General features: G+C 42.4%; 1 protein-coding gene across 1 annotated transcript in view; it reads left to right on the top strand.

Moving 5' to 3' along the window:
* Window positions 1-20,189, top strand: part of LOC134349900 (electrogenic sodium bicarbonate cotransporter 1-like) — a 109,038-nt gene that overhangs the window by 9,050 nt on the left and 79,799 nt on the right. The window contains exon 2 of the mRNA XM_063054863.1: window positions 8,090-8,250. Coding sequence (XP_062910933.1) covers window positions 8,090-8,250 — 161 coding nt within the window. The remainder of the gene's footprint in view (window positions 1-8,089; window positions 8,251-20,189) is intronic.

Genomic DNA, 20,189 nt, shown 5'->3' with positions numbered 1-20,189 from the left:
CAGAAATTGCAGGGTCCCTAGCAGAGATATTTAAAACATCCTTAGCTACAGATGAGGTGCTGGAGGATTGGAGGACAGCTAGTGTTCCATTTTTTAAAGAATGTCTCTGAAAATAAGCCAGGAAATTATAGGCCAGTGAACATGACATCAGTAGTAAGTATGTTATTAGAAGGTATCCTAAGGGACTAGATATATAAATACTTAGATAGACAGGAACTGAGTAAGGATAGACCACATGGCACCGTGAATGGTAGTTCATGTTTAACCAATTTTATAGTGTTTTCTGAGGAAGTCACTAGGAAGTTAATGAAGACAAGGCAGCAGATGTTGTCTACATGGACGTCAGCAAAGCCTTTGACAATATTCCATATGGGAGCTTTTTTAAGAAGGTTTAGTTGCTTAGCGTTCAAGATGAAGTAGTAAATTGGATTAGACGTTGGATTTGCAGTAGAAACCAGAGAGTGGTAGAGTGGTAGTAGATGGTTGCCTCATTGACTGGAGGTCTGTGACTAGAGGTGTGGTGCAGGGATCAGTGCTGGGTCCTTTGTTGTTTGTCATCTATATCAACCATCTGAATGATAATATGATAAACTGGATTAACAAATTTTGCAGATGGCACCAAAAATGGGGGTGTAGTGGACTGCTAGGAAGACTCTCAAAGCTTACAGCAAGATCTCGCTGGAAAAAGGGGGCTGAAAAATGGCAGATGGAATTTAATGCAGACAAGTGTGAGGTCCTCCAAGAGACCATAACCTTGGAGGTTTGCGTGCCTCAATGACCCGGAGAGCTATGTTGGCTTGAGACAGGGCTTTATGCTTTGGCTCTTGGTAGGGTCGCCCATGTCAAACAGTTCAAAGGATAGAGGACACACTAAGGGTGGTCCACCGGTCCTCCATGTTCGGGGGTTCAGCTCAGGGCAAACACACCCTGACTGGTAAAACAAAATTGTTACAGAAACAGCAATGAAGAATCCTTCTACATATGATGCAACGGTATTCCTGAATCTCTACAGATGATTTGCATGACTGACAGTAGCGAAAACCAAGAGGAAGCTACTGATATGATGAAAGAAGCCCTGAACACTGCCAAAGATGTAGGTCTTTCATTGCTGCTCTAAACACCAGTGGTGTAATGGACAGTAAAAAAAAAAGTGTGAGCTGTTATACTTTGGGAGGTCAAACCAGGATAGGACTCGTATTGTGAGCAGCAGGGCACTGAGGAGTATGGTGGAGCAAAGAGATTTGGGAATGCAAATCCCTACCGAATTCGTGGTAAGTGGCACACAGGCAGATAGAGTCGTAAAGAAAATGTGAGACATTAGCCTTCATAATGCTTCTTTGCTCACTATTCTGAATTATGTTATTCGCTACTTTGAATGTTTACACCCTGGCCCCAGAGAAACGCTGTCTCTTTCAGCTGTATCTATGAATGGTTTAAATGATAATTAAACTTGATTTGATAAGTTGAAATATTGAGCACAGGAGTTGGCATGTTATGTTGTAGTTGTATAAGATGCTGCTGAGCCTACCTTAGAGTGTTGTGTGCAGTTTTGGTCACCTATCTGCAGGAAAGATATCAGTAAGATTGAAAAAGTGCAGAGAAAATTTGCAAGGACCTTGGTCAGACCCCACTTGGAGTGCTGTGTTCATTTCTGGTCACCTCACTACAGGAAGGATGTGGATACTATAGAGAGAGTGCAGAGGAGATTTACAAGGATGTTGCCTGGATTGGAGAGTGTGCCTTATGAAAATAGGTTGAGTGAACTTGGCCTTTTCTCCTTGGAGCAACAGAGAATGAGGGGTGACCTGATAGAGGTGTACAGGTTTCCCCTGCTATCCGAAAGTAGAGCATTCCTATGAAACCTTTTGTAAGCCGAAATGGCATAAAGCGAATTTTTGTAAAGCGAGGGACACCTGTATAAGATGATGAAAGATATTGATCGTGTGGATAGCCAGAGGCTTTTTCCTAGGGTTGAAATGGCTAACACAATTAAGGTGCTTGGAAGTAGGAACAGAGGGGATGTCAGGAGTAAGATTTCCACTCAGAGATGCGTGGAATGCACCGCCAGCGATGGTGGTGGAGGCAGATACAATAGGTTCTTTTAAGAGACACCTAGGTCAGTACAGGGAGCTTAGGAAAATAGAGGGCTATGCAGTAAGGTAATTCTAGGCAGTTTTTAGAGTAGGTTACATTTTCAGCACAACATTTTGGGCCAAAGGGCCTGTAAAGTGCTATTGATTTCTATGTCCTATGTTCTATGTTGTTGCCAGGATTTGAGGACCTGAATTATAGGGAGAGGTTGAATACATTAGGATTTCTTCCCTAGAGCGTAGAGTGAGGGGAGATTTGATAGAGGTATACAAAATTATGATAGGTATAGATAGGGTAAATACAAATAGGCTTTTTCCACTGAGGTTGGGTGAAGCATAGATTAAGAGTGAAAGGTGAAACGTTTAAGGGGAACATGAGGAGGAATTTTTTCACTCGGATGGTGGTGTGATAGCGTGGAACCAGCTGCCAGCGCAAGTGGTGAATGCGTGTTTGATTTCAACATTTAAGAGAAAATTGGATAGGTACATGGATAGTAGAGGTACGGAGGACCATGGTCCAGGTGCAGGTCAAGGAGACTAGGCAGATTAATAGTTTAGCACAGGCTAGATGGGCTGAAGGGCCTGTTTCTATGCTGTAGTGCTCTATGACTATGTATGACATGATCTCAGTTCAGTTGCATCATTGATCTTTTTATAACCATACATTTATCCTTCAGAGAGAGCACAATAATGATCTATAAGAACTGCCAACTTTAGTGCAAGTGTTTGTAGTGGTATTGGCTTATTATTGTCACATGTACCAAGATAGAGTGAAAAGCTTGTCTTGCATGCTGTTTATGCAGAACAAATCATTGTACAATAGAATAAGGCAAACAATGACAATGTAGAACAAACTGTAAAAGCTACTGAAAAATGTTCAGTGCAGGTAAATGATTAAGTGCAAGATCATAACAAGGTAAATTGTGAGGCCAAGAGTCCATCTTATTGTACAAATAGTCCATACAAGAATCTAATAACAGTGGGATAGAAGCTGTCCTTGAGCCTGGAGGTACGTGCTTTCAGACACAATTACTGTAGTCACTACTAAAATTAAGGATTTTAGAATAAAAAGCAAAAAATCTAGAACTCAAAGGAACAGTATCAATTTACCTCCAAAGAGTCTCACAGAAAACCATAATGATTAATGGTTTCACTGCTTCAAAATATTTTCTCAAAGATTTGAAAATAATACTACACAATTTCTGTATGAGTGCTATACCACAGAAGGATTCAATTCATATTATTGTACATCCATTTCAACATTCGAAGTATCTAAATAGTTCCATACCCCAGCCCTTGCACCACAACCATGCAGATTTTTCTCTCACCATATATTTATCCAATTCCCTCTTTATAACTTCATTGGACTCTGCCTCCTCTGCATATGCAGGCAGCGTGTTTCTGATTCCACTTTACACTGTGTGAAATAGATTCTATTCTTAAGTCGCTTCCTATCTATTTTATACCAGTGACATAGAGTCCTTGATTCCTCCACCATGGAGAACAGCTTCCCACCATCCAATCTGGGAAGACTCCTCGTCATTTTACATAATTCAATCAAATCTTATCTCAGCTTTTTTTTCTCCAAAGAAACTAGTTCTAGCCTCTAATCGATCCTTGCAATCCAGGAACCATTCATGTAAATCTTTGATCCTCTTTAATACTTTTACATCCTTTCAATAATGATGCAATCAGAATTGAATATAATTTTCCAGATGAAGCCAGACCGCTGTTTTATTAAGAATCAGCATGACTTCCCTCCTTTTATACTCTAAGCCTATATTGATTAAGTTCAGCATTGTTTATATCTTCTTAACTTCTCTGCTTGGATGGCTTGTGTTCTCTGCTTGTGTTGGCATGTGGCCAAGTGGTTAAGGCGTTCGTCTAGTGATTTGAAGGTCACTAGTTCGAGCCTTGGCTGAGGCAGCGTGTGTGTCCTTGAGCAAGGCAGTTAACCACACATTGCTCTGCGACGACACCGGTGCCTAGCTGTGTGGGTCCTAATGCCCTTCCCTTGGACAACATCAGTGGCGTGGAGAGGGGAGACTTGCAGCAAGGGCAACTGCTGGTCTTCCATACAACCTTGCCCAGGCCTGCACCCTGGAAACCTTCCAAGGCACAAATCCATGGTCTCATGAGACTAACTGATGCCTATAAACTTCTCTTCTAACCTGCCCTGCCACCTTCAATAGCTTGTGCATTCATACTCTCAGGGACCCTCTGTTTCTATACCACTTTTAACTTTAACCACTACAGCACAGTACCTTATTACACTGTACCCCTATTGAATCGTACTTTTAGACTAAGCAGAGACATATTATTTAAAAAGAAAGTTTTAATTACGCCAATTTCAGGTTACTTATCTGCATTCAGAATACCGAGAGACTATAGTATAAATGTTATTTGAAATTAAAATACATGGCAGTAAGATTCTAGTTAGTTGATTTCAAGATTTATAATGAGCCAGATCAGAGCTGACATATTTATTCATATGTAACGCCCTGGTAAAGGTTTCACTGCTAACGTAATAGTCTTTCTGTAGAAGCAGTGTTTGGGTTATGATTAGAGATAACCGGTGCTTTGGAATGTGAGCCGTCCAAGCAGGGAAGAGGGCTTTTCTTTGGGGGTGCCAGGTACTGGTGTGATCTGGGGTCTTTGTTTGGAGTGAGAGGAAGAGAGAAGATGCTGGAGGGAAGCAGTTGTAGGATTTGACCCAGTGGGGGACCATGATTCGAAGGAGCAAGGTGTGGAGGTCTACTGAGGATCGGTGAATATGAATTTTGGAAGAGTTGAGTTCCAACTTGTGCACACTTGACTACCTAATTATAAAGGGCCCTTTTTGTTTTTCTTTTCTTTCGTTTCTCTACTAACCCTTCAGTTAACATTCATAAATATAATATAATTCTTTTCATCGTATGCCGTGTGCTGTCTGTTATTTCTTGGCACTGAGTTGTAACAGGGTAGCAAATTACACAGCATCCACACAATCCGGGGTTTGGGGTGGGAGAGCCGTCCGAATCTCATGGATTTGGTGGAACCGGAGTGTAAGTGTATTCCCCAGATTTACGCAGCCAAGGAAACCAGCGGGGTTTCACAAACATCATGCCTTTAAGTATGAATAGCCCTGTATTTGGGCATTTACAGGTGGAATACACAACTGGGTGAGGTGCTGGAGCAATGTCCAATACTCTGTAAAATATGAGGCAGCATATTCAGAACAAAAAGCTCAAGTATTGGATAAAAATAACCTCTTATTCTTTTAAATACTTGAAAATTTAGCTTATTCTTTTTATTTTAATTTAGCAATTTCTTTTAAAATCTGGTAAAAAACGTACCTTTTTTCTTTTATTTTCCCAGAATTATTTTTTTCTGCTTACCCATCCTGTCAAAAAGCATAATATCTGCTACATCCTGTGATAAAGTGCCTCAGACTATTATTTGTTTAGATGTTTTGTCAAAAAGCAATGGCAGAGTAGTTGTACATCCAGAGGAAGAAGCCGCAGAAAGATGGAGCAAACCTGACATTAGTACACTGAACTTGCGGAGTTTATATTAGCTACATACCTGCAAAGAATTATGGTTTTTCCCATTTTCATTCAGTGGGATGTTGGATAAAACTCTGATGTGCCACTGATGCATTAGGAAGATCACCAAGACTTTCCACACCATAAGAAATTCCTTTAACTCTAACCCCATTTACAGGAAGGAGCAGGATTAAAGAGCAGAAAATTCTTTAAAGTTCAAAGCAAATTTATTATCAAAGAATATACATGTCACCGTTTACAACCCTGAGATTCAATTTCTTGAGAGCAGACTCAATTAATGCATAATAGAATAATAACCATAATAGAATCAATGAAAGACTGCACCAACTAGGAGTGTGCAAAAGACATCAAAATGTTCAAATGCAAAAATAATAATTAAAAAACGCAATAAATATTGAGAACATGAGATGAAGAGTCTTTGAAAGTGAGTCCATAGGTTGTGGGAACATGGGGCAAGTGAAGTTATCCCACTGGTTCAAGAGCCTGATGGTTGAGGGGTATTGACTGTTCCTGAACCTGGTGATGTAAGTCCTGAGGCTCTTGTACCTTCTTCCTGATGGCAGTAGCAAGGACAGAGAATATCCTGGGTGTTGGGGTCCCTGATGATAGATGCTGCTTTCCTGTGACAAAGTTTTGTGAAGCTGTGCTCAGTGGGAGGAAGGGCTTTACCTGTGATGGACATGGTTGTACTCACTACTTATTGTAGGATTTTCCATTCAAGGGTGTTGGTGTTCCCTTACCAGGCTGTGATGCAGCCAGTCAATATACAAAGTTTGTCAAAGTTTTAGATGTCATGCTGAATCTTCGCAGACTCCTGAGGAAGTAGAGTTGCTGTTGTGCTTTCTTTGTAATTTCTCTTACGTACTGGCCTCAGGACAGGTCCTTCAAAATAACAATACCAACAAAATTAAAGTTGCTGACTATCTCCACCTCTGATCCTCCGATGGGGACTGGCTCATGGACTCTGCATTCCTCCTCCTGAAGTCAATAATCAGCTCCTTGGTCTTGCTGACATTGAGGAAAAGGTTTAGTGAGAGCCACCACTTAGCCAGATTTTCAATCTAGCCTCTTTCCCCTTCCCTCACCTTTTTATTCTGGCATCCCCTTCCTTCTCAGTCCTGGAGAAGGATCTTGGTCCAAAATGTCACCTATCTATTCATTTCCATAGATGCTGCTGGACTTGAATTTGTCCAGCATTTTGTGTGTGTTGTTTTGGATTTCCAGCATCTGCAGACTTTCTCGTGTTTAAGATTTTCAATCTCCCTCTTATATGTTGAACCGTCACCACCTTTGATTTGGCCTATGACAGTGGTATCATCAGCAAACTTGAATATTCCAAACATTCCGAAGACACAAGATGATAAGAACGATGCTCACCGGCTTCTGAGTTGCTCAACAATGGCGACTACATCAACTGAAAGGGATTTCATTCCCTGAATACGCAGCTTGTTTGAGACCAGAGGCTGTATGTTATGTAGATCTGAGCGGGGTGTTTCAGAAGCATTTGTGACGGAACATAACATAAATGAATCTAGCCTCTTTAGCTTACTCGCCAATTCAATAACATCATTGTGGGCCAGTTTTGACATTCATTCCAATTTCCTCATCTTTATCCCATGTCAAAAATCCATCAATCTCTTTCTTAAATAACTTCTTCAGTAAGCTTCTGTGGTCCTGTGCAGTAGAGTTTTAAAAGTTCCTAAACTCTGAGTCAATACATGTAAAATGCTGCAGGTACTCAGCAGATCAGGCCAAATCCATGGAGGGAAATGAACAGTTAATGTTTCAGGCTGACACCCTCCAGGACTGAAAAGAAAGAGTCAGTGGGGGAGGAGGAAGGGAAGGAGCACAAGTTGGTGGTGAATCCAGATGAGAGGGAGAAGTGGAACTTGTATAGACACCTTGACACTTTACATACTGCAAGCTCACAAAGTGTTAATGTGTTACTTCAAATTGTTCAGGCTTTCATCTAATATTCTCACAAAATTAAACACACCAAATCACAAACGTTAACTCTTGTTTTTCAGCTCCACAGTGGCTGCCTAACCGGATGAATATTGCCAGCATTTTCTGATTGTATTTCATTCTTCTCAATTCTAAAAATCTTATATCTAAGTTCCTCCAGGTACTTGGCCTGACTGCCACTTTGATTTCCTTAAACCCATGCAACTTCTTCTTCAGTTAACTCTTTATATTTTCCTCCCTTTCTCCCATGATGACTGAATCCCTCCATCTGTACCTCTTTTCAAATCGTACCGTATTTTCTCTCCTGTTGCTCAAATTTTGTTTACTTAGTATCTCCTCAAACTTTAGCCTTTGCCTTCCTTTTGCTTCGTATGAGGCACAATCTAAGTAAAAGTTGTATTATTTGTGTGTTTAATGTGTAAGTATAGAATTCTTCAAGTGTAAAAAAATCATGCATTTTCAAATGCCCAATCTGATATTTATTCACAGGTGGATAAAGTTTGAGGAAAAAATAGAAGAAGGAGGTGAAAGATGGAGCAAACCTCATGTTGGCACATTGTCTTTACACAGCTTGTTTGAACTACGTACCTGCATCGAAAAGGGAACACTTCTGTTTGATTTAGAAGCCAAAAATTTTAAGGAGGTATTAGGTAAATATGAATGATAACTCTAATTAGCTGTTAAGCTGTCAACTAATATTTACACCATTTTATTTCCACAGGATGGGAAATATTTTATAAATTCAAACAAGTCTTTCAGAGAAAAATGCAATTTTGGATCTTCAAAATCAAAAGCATTATCCTTCTAATGAAACACTTACTAGCATGTTTGGTATCAAAAGAAACACAAGTATATAACAATCTATCTAGGAAGTACTGTCTTCTGATTCACTGTTCCTTAGACAAGTGCAGATATGTCCTTTGTCTAAAACCTCTGTTGGAATTATATGGATTCCTACAGGAATATCTCCTTCTCTTTGCCTCTCACAGTTGCAGCTGTGTTTCACCACTTTCAAACTGAGTGACAAAGGCCATTACAGATAAAATCAAACAGATATCCCAATGGGTTGAATACTAAACAAGGTTCCATTCTATTCCCCTTAGATCAGTCCCTTTGCACCTAGAACTTCTCATGCTCTCGATTTCCTCAGTAACTTTCAATTCCCTAGCCCTGACTGCCTAATATTCACCATGGCTGTCCAGTCCCTGTACATTTCTATCCCCCATTAAGAAGGCCTTAAAGCTCTTCGCTTCTTTCTCAATAAAAGAACCAATCAGTTCCCCTCCACCATCACTCTACTCCATCTGGCAGAACTGGTCCTCACCCTCAACAATTTTTCCTTTGGTTCCTCCCACTTTCTTCAGCCTTGAGCGTAAGCCATGGGCACCCGCATGGCCCTCAGCTACGCCTGCCTCTTCGTTGGTTACATAAAGCAATCCGTGTTCCAAGCATTCCCCGATAATGCTCCCCAACTCTTCCTCCACTACATTGACAACTGCATTGGTGCTGCTTCGTGAACCCATGTAAGCTAATCAACTTCATCTCTAATTTCCACCCTGCTTTAAATTCACCTGGTCCATTTCTGACACCTCCCTCCCCTTTCTTGATCTCTCTGTCTCCATCTCTGGAGACAAACTGTTGACCACCAATTTTTATAAACCTACAGCTCCCATAGTTATCTTGACTAAACCTCTTCCCACCCTGTCTCCTATAAAAATGCTATTCCCTTTTCCCAGTTCCTTCATCTCCACCACATCTGTTCCTAAGATGAGGCCTTCCATTCCAGGACATCAGAGATGTCCTCCTTCTTCAAAGAACAGGATTTCCCTTCCTCCACCATTGGTGCTGCCCTCACCTGCATCTCCTCCATTTCCCGCATACCCATGCTCACTTCATCTTCCCACCACCTTAACCGTGATAGAGCTCCTCTTGTCCTTACCTACCACCCAATGAGCCTCCACATCCAACACATCATCCTCTGCAAATTCTGCCGTCTCCAAAGGGATCTGACAATGAAACATACATTTTCCTCCCCCTCCCACGCTGCCTCTGTTCCCTTGTCTGTACGTCCCTCCCCACTAATCTCCCACTCAGCTCTCATCCCTGCAAGTGCTACACTTGCCCATTCACCTCCTTCCTCACCTCCATTCAGGGCCTCAATCAGTCCTTCCAGATGAGGGGACACTTCACCTCTGAATCTGCTGGGGTTGCCTATTGTGTCTGCTGCTCCTGATGCAGCCTCCTCTACACTGGTGAGACCCATTGTAAATTGGAGGACCACTTCATTGAGCACCTCCGCTCCATCTGCCAAAATCAGAACATATCAGCGGCCAAGCATTTTTAATGTTGATTCCCGTTCTCGTTCTGACATGTAGGTCTATGGGTCCTCTTGGTGAGGAGCAACACCTTACATTCCATCTGGGTAGCCTCCAACCTGATGGCATGAATATTGATTTTTCCTTCTGGTTAAAAAGTTTCCGTCCCCTCCTCTCTTCATTTATACTCTATTTTGGCCTCTCACCTCTTTTCACCTGCCTATCACCTCCACCCGCGCCCTCTCCTTCTTCTCTTTCTCCTATGGTCCACCCTCCTCTCCAATCAGATTCCTTCCTCTCCAGCCTTTTATCTTTCATATCCACCTGGCTTCACCTTTCACCTTTTAGCTATCCTTCTCCTCCTCCCCCACCTTTTTGTTCTGGCGTCTTCCCCTTCCTTATCAGTCATGAAGAAGGGTCTTGGCCAAAATGTCAACTGTTTATTAATTTCCATCGATGCTGCCTGACCTGCATTTTGTATGTGTTGCTTTGGATCTCCAGCATCTGCAGACTTTTGCACATTTATGATTATACAAGGTTATATTTGCAAGAAAGAAACAACAGCACTGAATCAAAAGAATAAATTTCAGCTATATCATGCCAGGGTTAAGATTGGAGTCCACCATAGAAGAGTTAAGCAAGTCTACTGGCCCATTATCCGGTAGCGTAGTTCCTGGAAAAGATGCTATAACAAGTGGAAAACCTTACAGAAAGTCTAGCACTGAGCTTCCACTAACTGGATGTAAATGACGGAAAAAGACTGAGATAACGTGAGATGTGATGCAAGCCATCTGTACTTAGCCAAAGGAAAATAGAAATGATAGTAACAGTTAAAGGAGTGAGTCAATATTAGATACAAGAGGGGAAAAAAAAGACCTGTAAGTCCATAGCTCTGTGAAAACATAAAGGAGATTTACATAGCAAGCTATTTACAGAGAGTGGTAGGTACTGGAACATGCTGACAGAGGATGTGGTAAAAGCAGATACAAAAGCCATACAGTATTTAAAAACATTTACGCCGGCACATATACAGGAAGGGAATTAATAAAAAAGACCACATGCAAGCAGATGTGCAGTTTAAATTGGAATACTTCTGGGCACAGACATCATGAGCTAAAGGGCCTATTCTGGGGCTGTGCCATTCTGTTCTGTTCTATGATTATCTCAGCATACCAATAACAGCTGGTGGGTCATGCCGGTCCTGAGTTTCAGTATGATTCAGGGATGGAAGATTAACTGTAGACTTCAAACCTACATCAGCTTGTCGGACCAGAAGAACCTATTCCCATGCTCTGTCTCTAAATAAGTAAAAGAACTTCAAGGAAGCAAAATCAGACTTTGCATATTGTTCTTGTAGATTTCATCAAATCATTTGTCACTGTCACCAGAGCTGCTTTATTTCCAGTTTTAGTAAATATAGGATTCACAAAGGGCACTGTGCAGTTTGTTTGGTGTACTTTGGATAGTGTTGAAGTGAAATACTTACTAAAGAAAGTTTGGGCTTTTTCCCCTCTTACATTTTAAAATATTCTTTTCACTACTTCTGAATTGCAATTTTTAAAACATGGAAGGGAGAGTGTTGCCTATGTACAAGACTGGAATGGAAACACTTTAATCTGTCCATGATTCAACATGAAGGCCAAAGCTAGAAAGGTACAGTATATATCAGGAAGTGTTTATTCGCTGATGATGCTGTCTTTCGAATCCATGACAAAATTCTACTATAAGAACTAAGGATAACTTTTTTAAGCACTTTGTTCTCACCGTAAGTACAAAAAGTGTTGTACTGGAACAGGGAATCCTATAATATCAACTAATTATCCTCAAAATAAACCATTTAGAAATAGTTTTATAAGTTCTGTCTAGGTTCCACAGCAATCACCAGTCCCTCACTGGATAATAAACACAATGTTCACATCAGAAAAGCTGCAACAGTTAAAAAGGTATGAAACAACTTCCAGTTCTCCAGGAGGACAAAGCTGGTGTACTTTGCTCTTGTGGTAAGGGTGAAGAATAGACAAGTGAAATACTGTACCTAAAGAGTAAAAGTTGAGAAGTTTCTATTGTGCAGCCTAGGCTGCTAACTTAACATCAAATGATAAACAGAGCTACTGACAGAGTTTTTTCAAAGGACAGATCTACCACGTGCAACAGCCGATTCAAACAAATATATTTACATTGATAAAGCTACTGTATTTAAGCAGATTACAAATTAGACATCTAGCCCAGGATATACTATGTAGCAGGACTCTTCAAGCTTTGCTATAAAGGTGCATACAAACAAGATATGAAGTTACACACAAAAAAAATGCTGGTGGAACGCAGCAGGCCAGGCAGCATCTATAGGAAGAGGTACAGTCGACGTTTCGGGCCCGGACCCTTCGTCAGGACTAACTGAAAGAAATTGTAGTAAGAGATTTGAAAGTGGGGGAGGGGGAGGGGGAGGGGGAGATCCGAAATGATAGGAGAAGACAGGAGGGGGAGAGATGGAGCTAGGAGCTGGAAAGTTGATTGGCAAAAGGGATACCAGGCTGGAGAAGGGAGAGGACCATGGGATGGGAAGCCTGGGGAGAAGGAGAAGCAGGGAGGGGAGCCTGGAGGGTGGAGAGCTGAAAAGAGAGAGAGAGAAAAAAAGGGGGAAAATATAAAAAAAATATTAAATAAATAAATAAGGGATGGGGTGTGAAGGGGAGGAGGGGCATTAACGGAAGTTAGAGAAGTCAATGATCATGCCATCAGGTTGGAGGCTACCCAGACGGAATATAAGGTGTTGTTCCTCCAACCTGAGTGTGGCTTCATCTTGACAGTAGAGGAGGCTGCGGATAGACATGTCAGAATGGGAATGGGACGCGACTTCCGTGTCCGCCATGACGCTGAACTCTTCTTCCGCCAGCTCCGTCTTCGAGTCCACTGCTTCGGCAAGGACTCGCCCACCCCCACCGATGACCCCTTCTCTCGTCTTCAACCCTCCTCCTCTTCATGGACACCCCGCTCTGATCTTCTGCCTGCTCTGGATCTCTTTATTGCTAACTGCCGACGGGACATCAACCGTCTCGACTTCACCGCACCTTGTCCCCATTCCAACCTCACTCCTTCCGAACGCTCTGCTCTCCACTCCCTCCGCACCAATCCTAACCTTACTATAAAACCCGCTGATAAGGGGTGTGCTGTTGTAGTTTGGCGTACTGATCTCTACCTTGCCAAGGCACAGCGTCAACTCGCGGATACCTCCTCTTATTTACCCCTCGATCATGACCCCACTAAGGAGCACCAGGCCGTTGTCTCCCACACCATCACTGACCTTATCACCTCAGGGGATCTCCCATCCACTGCTACCAACCTTATAGTTCCCACACCCCGCACTTCCCGTTTCTACCTCCTACCCAAGATCCACAAACCTGCCTGTCCAGGTAGACCCACTGTCTCAGCTTGTTCCTGCCCCCACCGAACTCATTTCTGCATACCTTGACACGGTTTTATTCCCCCTTGTTCAATCCCTTCCTACCTATGTTCGTGACACTTCTCACGCTTTGAATCTTTTCAATAATTTTAAGTTCCCTGGCCCCTACTGTTTTATTTTCACCATGGATGTCCAGTCTCTATATACTTCCATCCCCTACCAGGAAGGTCTCAAAGCCCTCCGCTTCTTTTTGGATTCCAGACCTAACCAGTTCCCCTCTACCACCGCTCTGCTCCGTCTAGCGGAATTAGTCCTTACTCTTAATAATTTCTCCTTTGGCTCCTCCCACTTCCTCCAAACTAAAGGTGTAGCCATGGGCACCCGTATGGGCCCCAGCTATGCCTACCTTTTTGTTGGCTTAGTGGAACAGTCCATGTTCCAAGCCTATACTGGTATCTGCCTCCTCTTTTCCTTCGCTACATTGACGACTGCATTGGTGCTGCTTCCTGCACGCATGCTGAGCTCGTTGACTTCATTAACTTTGCCTCCAACTTTCACCCTGCCCTCAAGTTTACCTGGTCCATTTCCGACACCTCCCTCCACTTCCTTGATCTTTCTGTCTCTATCTCTGGAGACAGCTTATCTACTGATGTCTACTATAAGCCTACGGACTCTCACGGCTACCTGGACTATTCCTCTTCCCACCCTGTCTCTTGCAAAAATGCCATCCCCTTCTCGCAATTCCTCCTTCTCTGCCGCATCTGCTCTCAGGATGAGGCTTTTTATTCCAGGACGAGGGAGATGTCCTTTTTTAAAGAAAGAGGCTTCCCTTCCTCCACCATCAACTCTGCTCTCAAACGCGTCTCTCCCATTTCACACACATCTGCTCTCACCCCATCCTCCCGCCACCCCACTAGGAATAGGGTTCCCCTGGTCCTCACCTACCACCCCACCAGCCTCCGGGTCCAACATATAATTCTCCGTAACTTCTGCCACCAAGCAAATCTTTCCCTCCCCCCCCCCCGCTTTCCGCAGGGATCGCTCCCTACGTGACTCCCTTGTCCATTCATTGCCCCCCCATCCCTTCCCACCGATCTCTAGACATCCCACCCTGCAAAAACTCATTTCAGGGAGGTAGCACCACTGCCCCCCGCAACCGCATATCATACTGACGCCCCCCGTCGACCTCCAAGGGTGTGTGTAATACTTTGTTTAGTGACTCTGTCTAATCTGTAAACCAAGTTGGGTATATGCAGAAAAAGTGACATTACAATATGTACTTATATTATATTATATTATCATGTTTATTCTATTACAACTTCAAGCAAGTCTACGGGGAGTTTGGCCTCATCACGTAGGACATCAATAGCATAGCTCCTTAGCAGCCAGCCAGCTAGTTTAAATAACGTTCGCTATGCTAATGAACGAATGACACCTGTTAAACTCAGCTCAACATGTCTTTTACATTTTAACCCACTATGGGCAATAGAAAATTCACTGTTGCAAACAGTGCAGCGAGCAACACTGTCATTATTTTTGAGGTCGACTGTAAAACCCACCCACAGAGAAAACTGATTGTTCTCTCTTCGTGCTAAGCAGACCTATCAGGTTGCTTGCTCTCACTCTCCCTCTCAAAAAAAATCAATTTCCGGGATATTGTATATAATTTCCAGGCATCAGCGAGCCACTATCAATATGTGGGAGACTCCCGGAACTTCCGGGAGAGGTGGGATTTCTGGATTTCCATCCAGGCATTTATCCTTGTAAGTGGAACAAGTGGTACACATGCCCTTACACTTCCTCCCTCACCAACATTCAGGGCCCTCGGACAATCCTTCCAGGTGAGGCGACACTTCATCTGTGAGTCGGCTGGGGTGATATACTGCATCTGGTGCTGCCGATGCGGCCTTCTATATATTGACCAGACCCAACACAGACTGGGAGACCATTTCGCTGAACACCTACGCTCTGTCTGCCAGAGAAAGCAGGATCTCCCAGTGGCCACACATTTTAATTCCACGTCCCATTCCCATTCTGCATGTCTATCCACGGCCTCCTCTAATGTAAAGATGGAGCCACACTCAGGTTGGAGGAACAACACCTTATATTCCATCTGGGTAGCCTCCAACCTGATGGCATGAACATTGACTTCTCCAACTTCTGTTAATGGCCTTCCTCCCCTTCGCACCCCATCCCTTATTTATTTATTTATTTATTTATTTATTATAATTCCTCCCCTTTCTTTCTCTCCGTTTTTTCTCCCTCTGTCCCTCTCACTATAACTCCTTGCCTGCTCTCCACCCTCCGGGCTCCCCTCCTCCCTTCTCTTTCACCCCAGGCTGCCTGTCCCATGATCCTCTCCCTTCTCCAGCCTCTCATATCCCTTTTGCCAATCAACTTTCCAACTCTTTGATACACACCTCCCCTCCTGTCTTCTCCTATCATTTCGGATCTCCCCCTCCCCCTCCCACTTTCAAATCTCTTACTATCTCTGTATCTCATCAACTGTATCTCTTCCTAGAGACGCTGCCTGCCCTGCTGCGTTCCACCAGCAATTTTTGTGTGTGTTGCTTGAATTTCCAACATCTGCAGATTTCCTTGTGTCTGTGAAGATATGAAGTTATTTGGGTTTGAACCTAGATGATGGAAAACCCCAGTAAGCAACTGGGAAAAAAAGTTCTCTTTGTTTCTAGCAGGAGATCAAAGTCCGTAAGGGGACTTGGCCCCAACTATTTTAAGAACAAAGAGCTAATTGTATGTAGTTTTTGAGCATTTCCAAAACTTGTACTATTTAGTTATTCACACAAGACATTGTAAATCTAACCTCAGTCTGTATTACACTGTCACCCTCAGCTGATCTTGACAAAGTGATTGTGGAGAGGCTATTTCCCTTGTGGGATAATCTACTGGAGAATTAGGAGGTACTGTTCAAAAATAAGAGGTTATCCACCCAGAGAGAGATGAGGCATTTTTTTCCTTTCAGATGGTCTTGAGTCTTAGAAGGCATTTTTGACATTTCAAGTCAGCGATAGATAAATTCTTGATAAGGGGTGGAAGGTTACTAGGGGTAGATAGGAATGCAGAGCAGCTGATACAATGAAATCAGCTGCAATTCCAATTAAGTGGCAGAAAAATCTCAAGGGGTTAAGTGACCAAATCCTAACTGATACATTTGCAAGTTTTCCAACAAACAGAAATGATATAACGCAGAGAAACAAAATGTCTTCCAAATCCTTCCATCTTTCTCCCCAAGTGCAGCTGGGCACAGACAACTTCAAATTCATACTGGAAGCTATCTCTGCAGGAATATGCTGTTACAATGCAGGCAGAGGTAAAACTGGCACTCGGAGACCTGGTCATCATTTGACTTTGATTTTCAAACCTCAGCACATAAACTTAGATCCTTCTGGAAATCAGATAAATTAGGAACCAATAATTCATGAACTACTTTTTGTTCTCCATGTGACCTTTGGACTACTCGCTTCCCATATTTAAAGGCATATAGACAATAGGAATATGAGAAATGTGCCAATATCTTTAACAGGGTGAGATGTTTTGGATTGTAGGTTCATAATTTAGATTAAGTTATGAAACTAGACTTCTGTAAATGAAAGTTACACATTGCACCAGGGAACAGTTAGCTCACTCAATGATTTGGAACCCTGAATAAAACTGAATACAATATTTTGCTTCATAAAATAAAGAATAAAATAAAACCGAAGATTAGGACAGCTATAGTGTCGATTGTACCAAACACCATACAAAAATATCCTGCTTTCACCCTTATCTGTTAAAATATGCAATTTCAAGTTTTAAAAAATATTTTTAGAGTAAGAGTCTTGAGATTACATTTGAATGGATCAAACACACTCTAGACAGGGAGACCAAAATTAATCATTATTCTTTGTTAAAGCCATCTAGTGGTCTTACGAAGGAAATATTGAAGTATAGCTGTGAATGCCTTTTCCACTGCAGCAATTAGACTGTCTACTGTACATATTCACTTTTGGAAAAATAACTACCAAGAAAACATTTTCTATGTGGATTGCGTGCAACTGCAGGGGTTGAAGATAATATTCCGATAAGGAGGCAAAGTTCAGAAGAACATCTATTTTGTTTTCAAATTAACATCATCTTATCAAAATCAGGAGTTATTATTATCAAGCTGTTAATTAAAATGATTTTTTAGAATTGTACATGCAATTTCAAGTCTATTATCATCAGGTTAAAATGTTACTCAGTTAGTCATATCCGCTCATACACCAGCAGTAATTTATGAAGATCCAAGACCATGTTTCAATAAATAGAAGAGCTGTTGTAGTGTTGGGCAATAGTTTGAGGTTCACACGAGGAATTCTGCAGATGCTGGAAATTCAAGCAACACACATCAAAGTTGCTGGTGAACGCAGCAGGCCAGGCAGCATCTCTAGGAAGAGGTACAGTCGAGTTCACGTTGAGGTTTTCTTTCAGCTAATTTCATCCAGGCAGTAAGTGAGATGTTACATTTGGTCATGTGGTCCGAGGGAGAGAGAAATCAGCCACAGTTCCATTAGGATCATGAGAAATAAGAGTAGGAGGAGACCATTCTGTCCTTTGAGCCCACACCACAAATCGTCTGACCTTCAATCTCTGTTTCACCTTCCTTCACAGCATCATTTGCCTTGGTTTCCTCAGTAGCCAAAGAAACATGGAACATAGAACATAGAAATCTACAGCACATTACAGGCACCTTCGGCCCACATTGTTGGGCTAACCACGTAACCAAGAAACTGCCGAGAATTTCCCTACAGGATAGCCCTCTGATTTTCTAAGCTCCATGTGCCTGCCTAAGAGTTTCTTAAAAGACCCTGTTGTATCCACTTCTACCACTGTCGCTGGCAGTACATGCCACAAACCCACCACTCTCGGAGTGAAAAACGTACCTCTGACATCTCCCAGTACCTACTTCTAAGCACATTAAAACTATGCCCTTTCATGTTAGCCATTTCAGCCATGGGAAAAAGCCTCTGCTATTCACACAATCACTGCCTCTCATCATCTTATACAATCTATCTGGTCAACTCTCATCCTCCGTCACTCCAAGGAGAAAAGGCCAAGTTTACTCAACCTATCCTCGTAAGGCATGCTCTCTAATTCAGGCAACATCCTTGTAAATCTCCTCTGCACTCAATAGCATCCACATCCTTCCTGTAGTGAGATGACCAGAACTGAACACAGTACTCCAAGTGGGATCAAACTAATGTCTTATATAACTGTAACATTACCTCACGGCTCATGAACTCAATCCCACAGTTGATGAATGCCAACACACCATATGCCTTCTTAACAACACTGTCAACTTGCGCAGCAGCGTTGAGTGTCCCACGGACACAGATCCCAAGATCTTTCTGATCCTTCACACTGCCAAAGTCTTACCATTAATATTATACTCTGACTTCAAATTTGACCTACCAAAATGAACCACTTCACACTTACCTAGGTTGAACTGCATCTGCCACTTCTCAGACCAGTTCTGCATCCTATCGATGTCCCGTTGTAACCTCTGACAACCCTCCAGACTATCCACAACACCCCCAACCTTTGTGTCATCAACAAACTTACTTAACCCACCCTTGTACATCCTCATCTAGGTCATTTATAAAAATCACAAAGAGGAAGGGTCCCAGATCAGATCCCTGAGGCACACCACTGGTCACCGTCCTTCATGCAGCATACGAACCATCTACAGCCACCCTTTGCCTTCTGCGGGCAAACCAATTCTGGATCCATAAAGCAAGGTCTCCTTGGATTCCATGCCTCCTTACTTTCTGAATGAGGCTTGCATGTGGAACCTTATCAAGTGCTTTTCTAAAATCTATATACACTACATCCTCTGCTGTACCTTTATCAATATGTTTCGTTACACCCTCAAAAAAATCAATCAAGCTTGAAAAGTACGACCTGCCCTTGACAAAGCCATGCTGATTATCCCTAATCAGATTATGTCACTCCAAATGTTCATAAATCCTGCCTCTCAGGATCTTCTCCAACAGCTTGCCCACCACTGAAGTAAGACTCACTGATCTTTAATTTCTTGGGCTATCTCTACTCCCTTTCTTGAACAAAGAAACAACATTTGCAACCCTCCAATCCTCTGGTACTTCTCCCATCCCTATTGATGATGCAAAGATCATCGTCAGAGGCTCAGCAATCTCCTCCCTCACTTTCCACTGTAGTCTGGGGAATATCTGGTCAGAACCCAACGACTTATCTGATTTAATGCTTTTCAAAAGCTCCAGCGCATCCTCTTTCCTAATGTCTATATGTTCAAGCATTTCAGCCCACTGTAAGTTATCCCCACAAATGCCAAGGTCCTTTCCCCTGGTAAACACTGAAACAAAGTATTCATTAAGTACCTCTGACTTCATGCACATGTTTCCACTATTTCACCTGATTGGTCCTATTCTCACGCGGCTTATCCTCTTGTTCTTCACATACTTGTAGAATGCCTTGGGGATGTCCTTAATCCTGCTCGCCAAGGCCTTCTCATGGCCCCTTCTGACTCTCCTAATTTCATTCTTAGGCTCCTTCCTGGCAACCTTGTAATTTTCTAAAGCTCTAACAGTACCTAGTTTCTTGAACCTTTCATAAGCTTTTCTTCTTAACTAGATTTTCTACATACTTTGTATACCATGGTTCTTTAACTCTACCATCCTTTCCCTGCCTCAATGGAACATACCTATGCAGGATGCCATGCAAATGTTCCCTGAACATTTGCCACATTTCTGCCATGCATTTCCCTGAGAACATCTGCTCCCAAGTTTCTGCCTAACAGCATCATATTTCTCCCCCAAGTGAATGTTCTCCCAAATTGTCTGCTCCTATCCCTCTCCAG

Source organism: Mobula hypostoma, chromosome 7 (assembly GCF_963921235.1).
Source record: "Mobula hypostoma chromosome 7, sMobHyp1.1, whole genome shotgun sequence".
Lineage (NCBI taxonomy): Eukaryota > Metazoa > Chordata > Chondrichthyes > Myliobatiformes > Myliobatidae > Mobula > Mobula hypostoma.
This window is presented reverse-complemented; position numbering and strand designations above follow the sequence as displayed.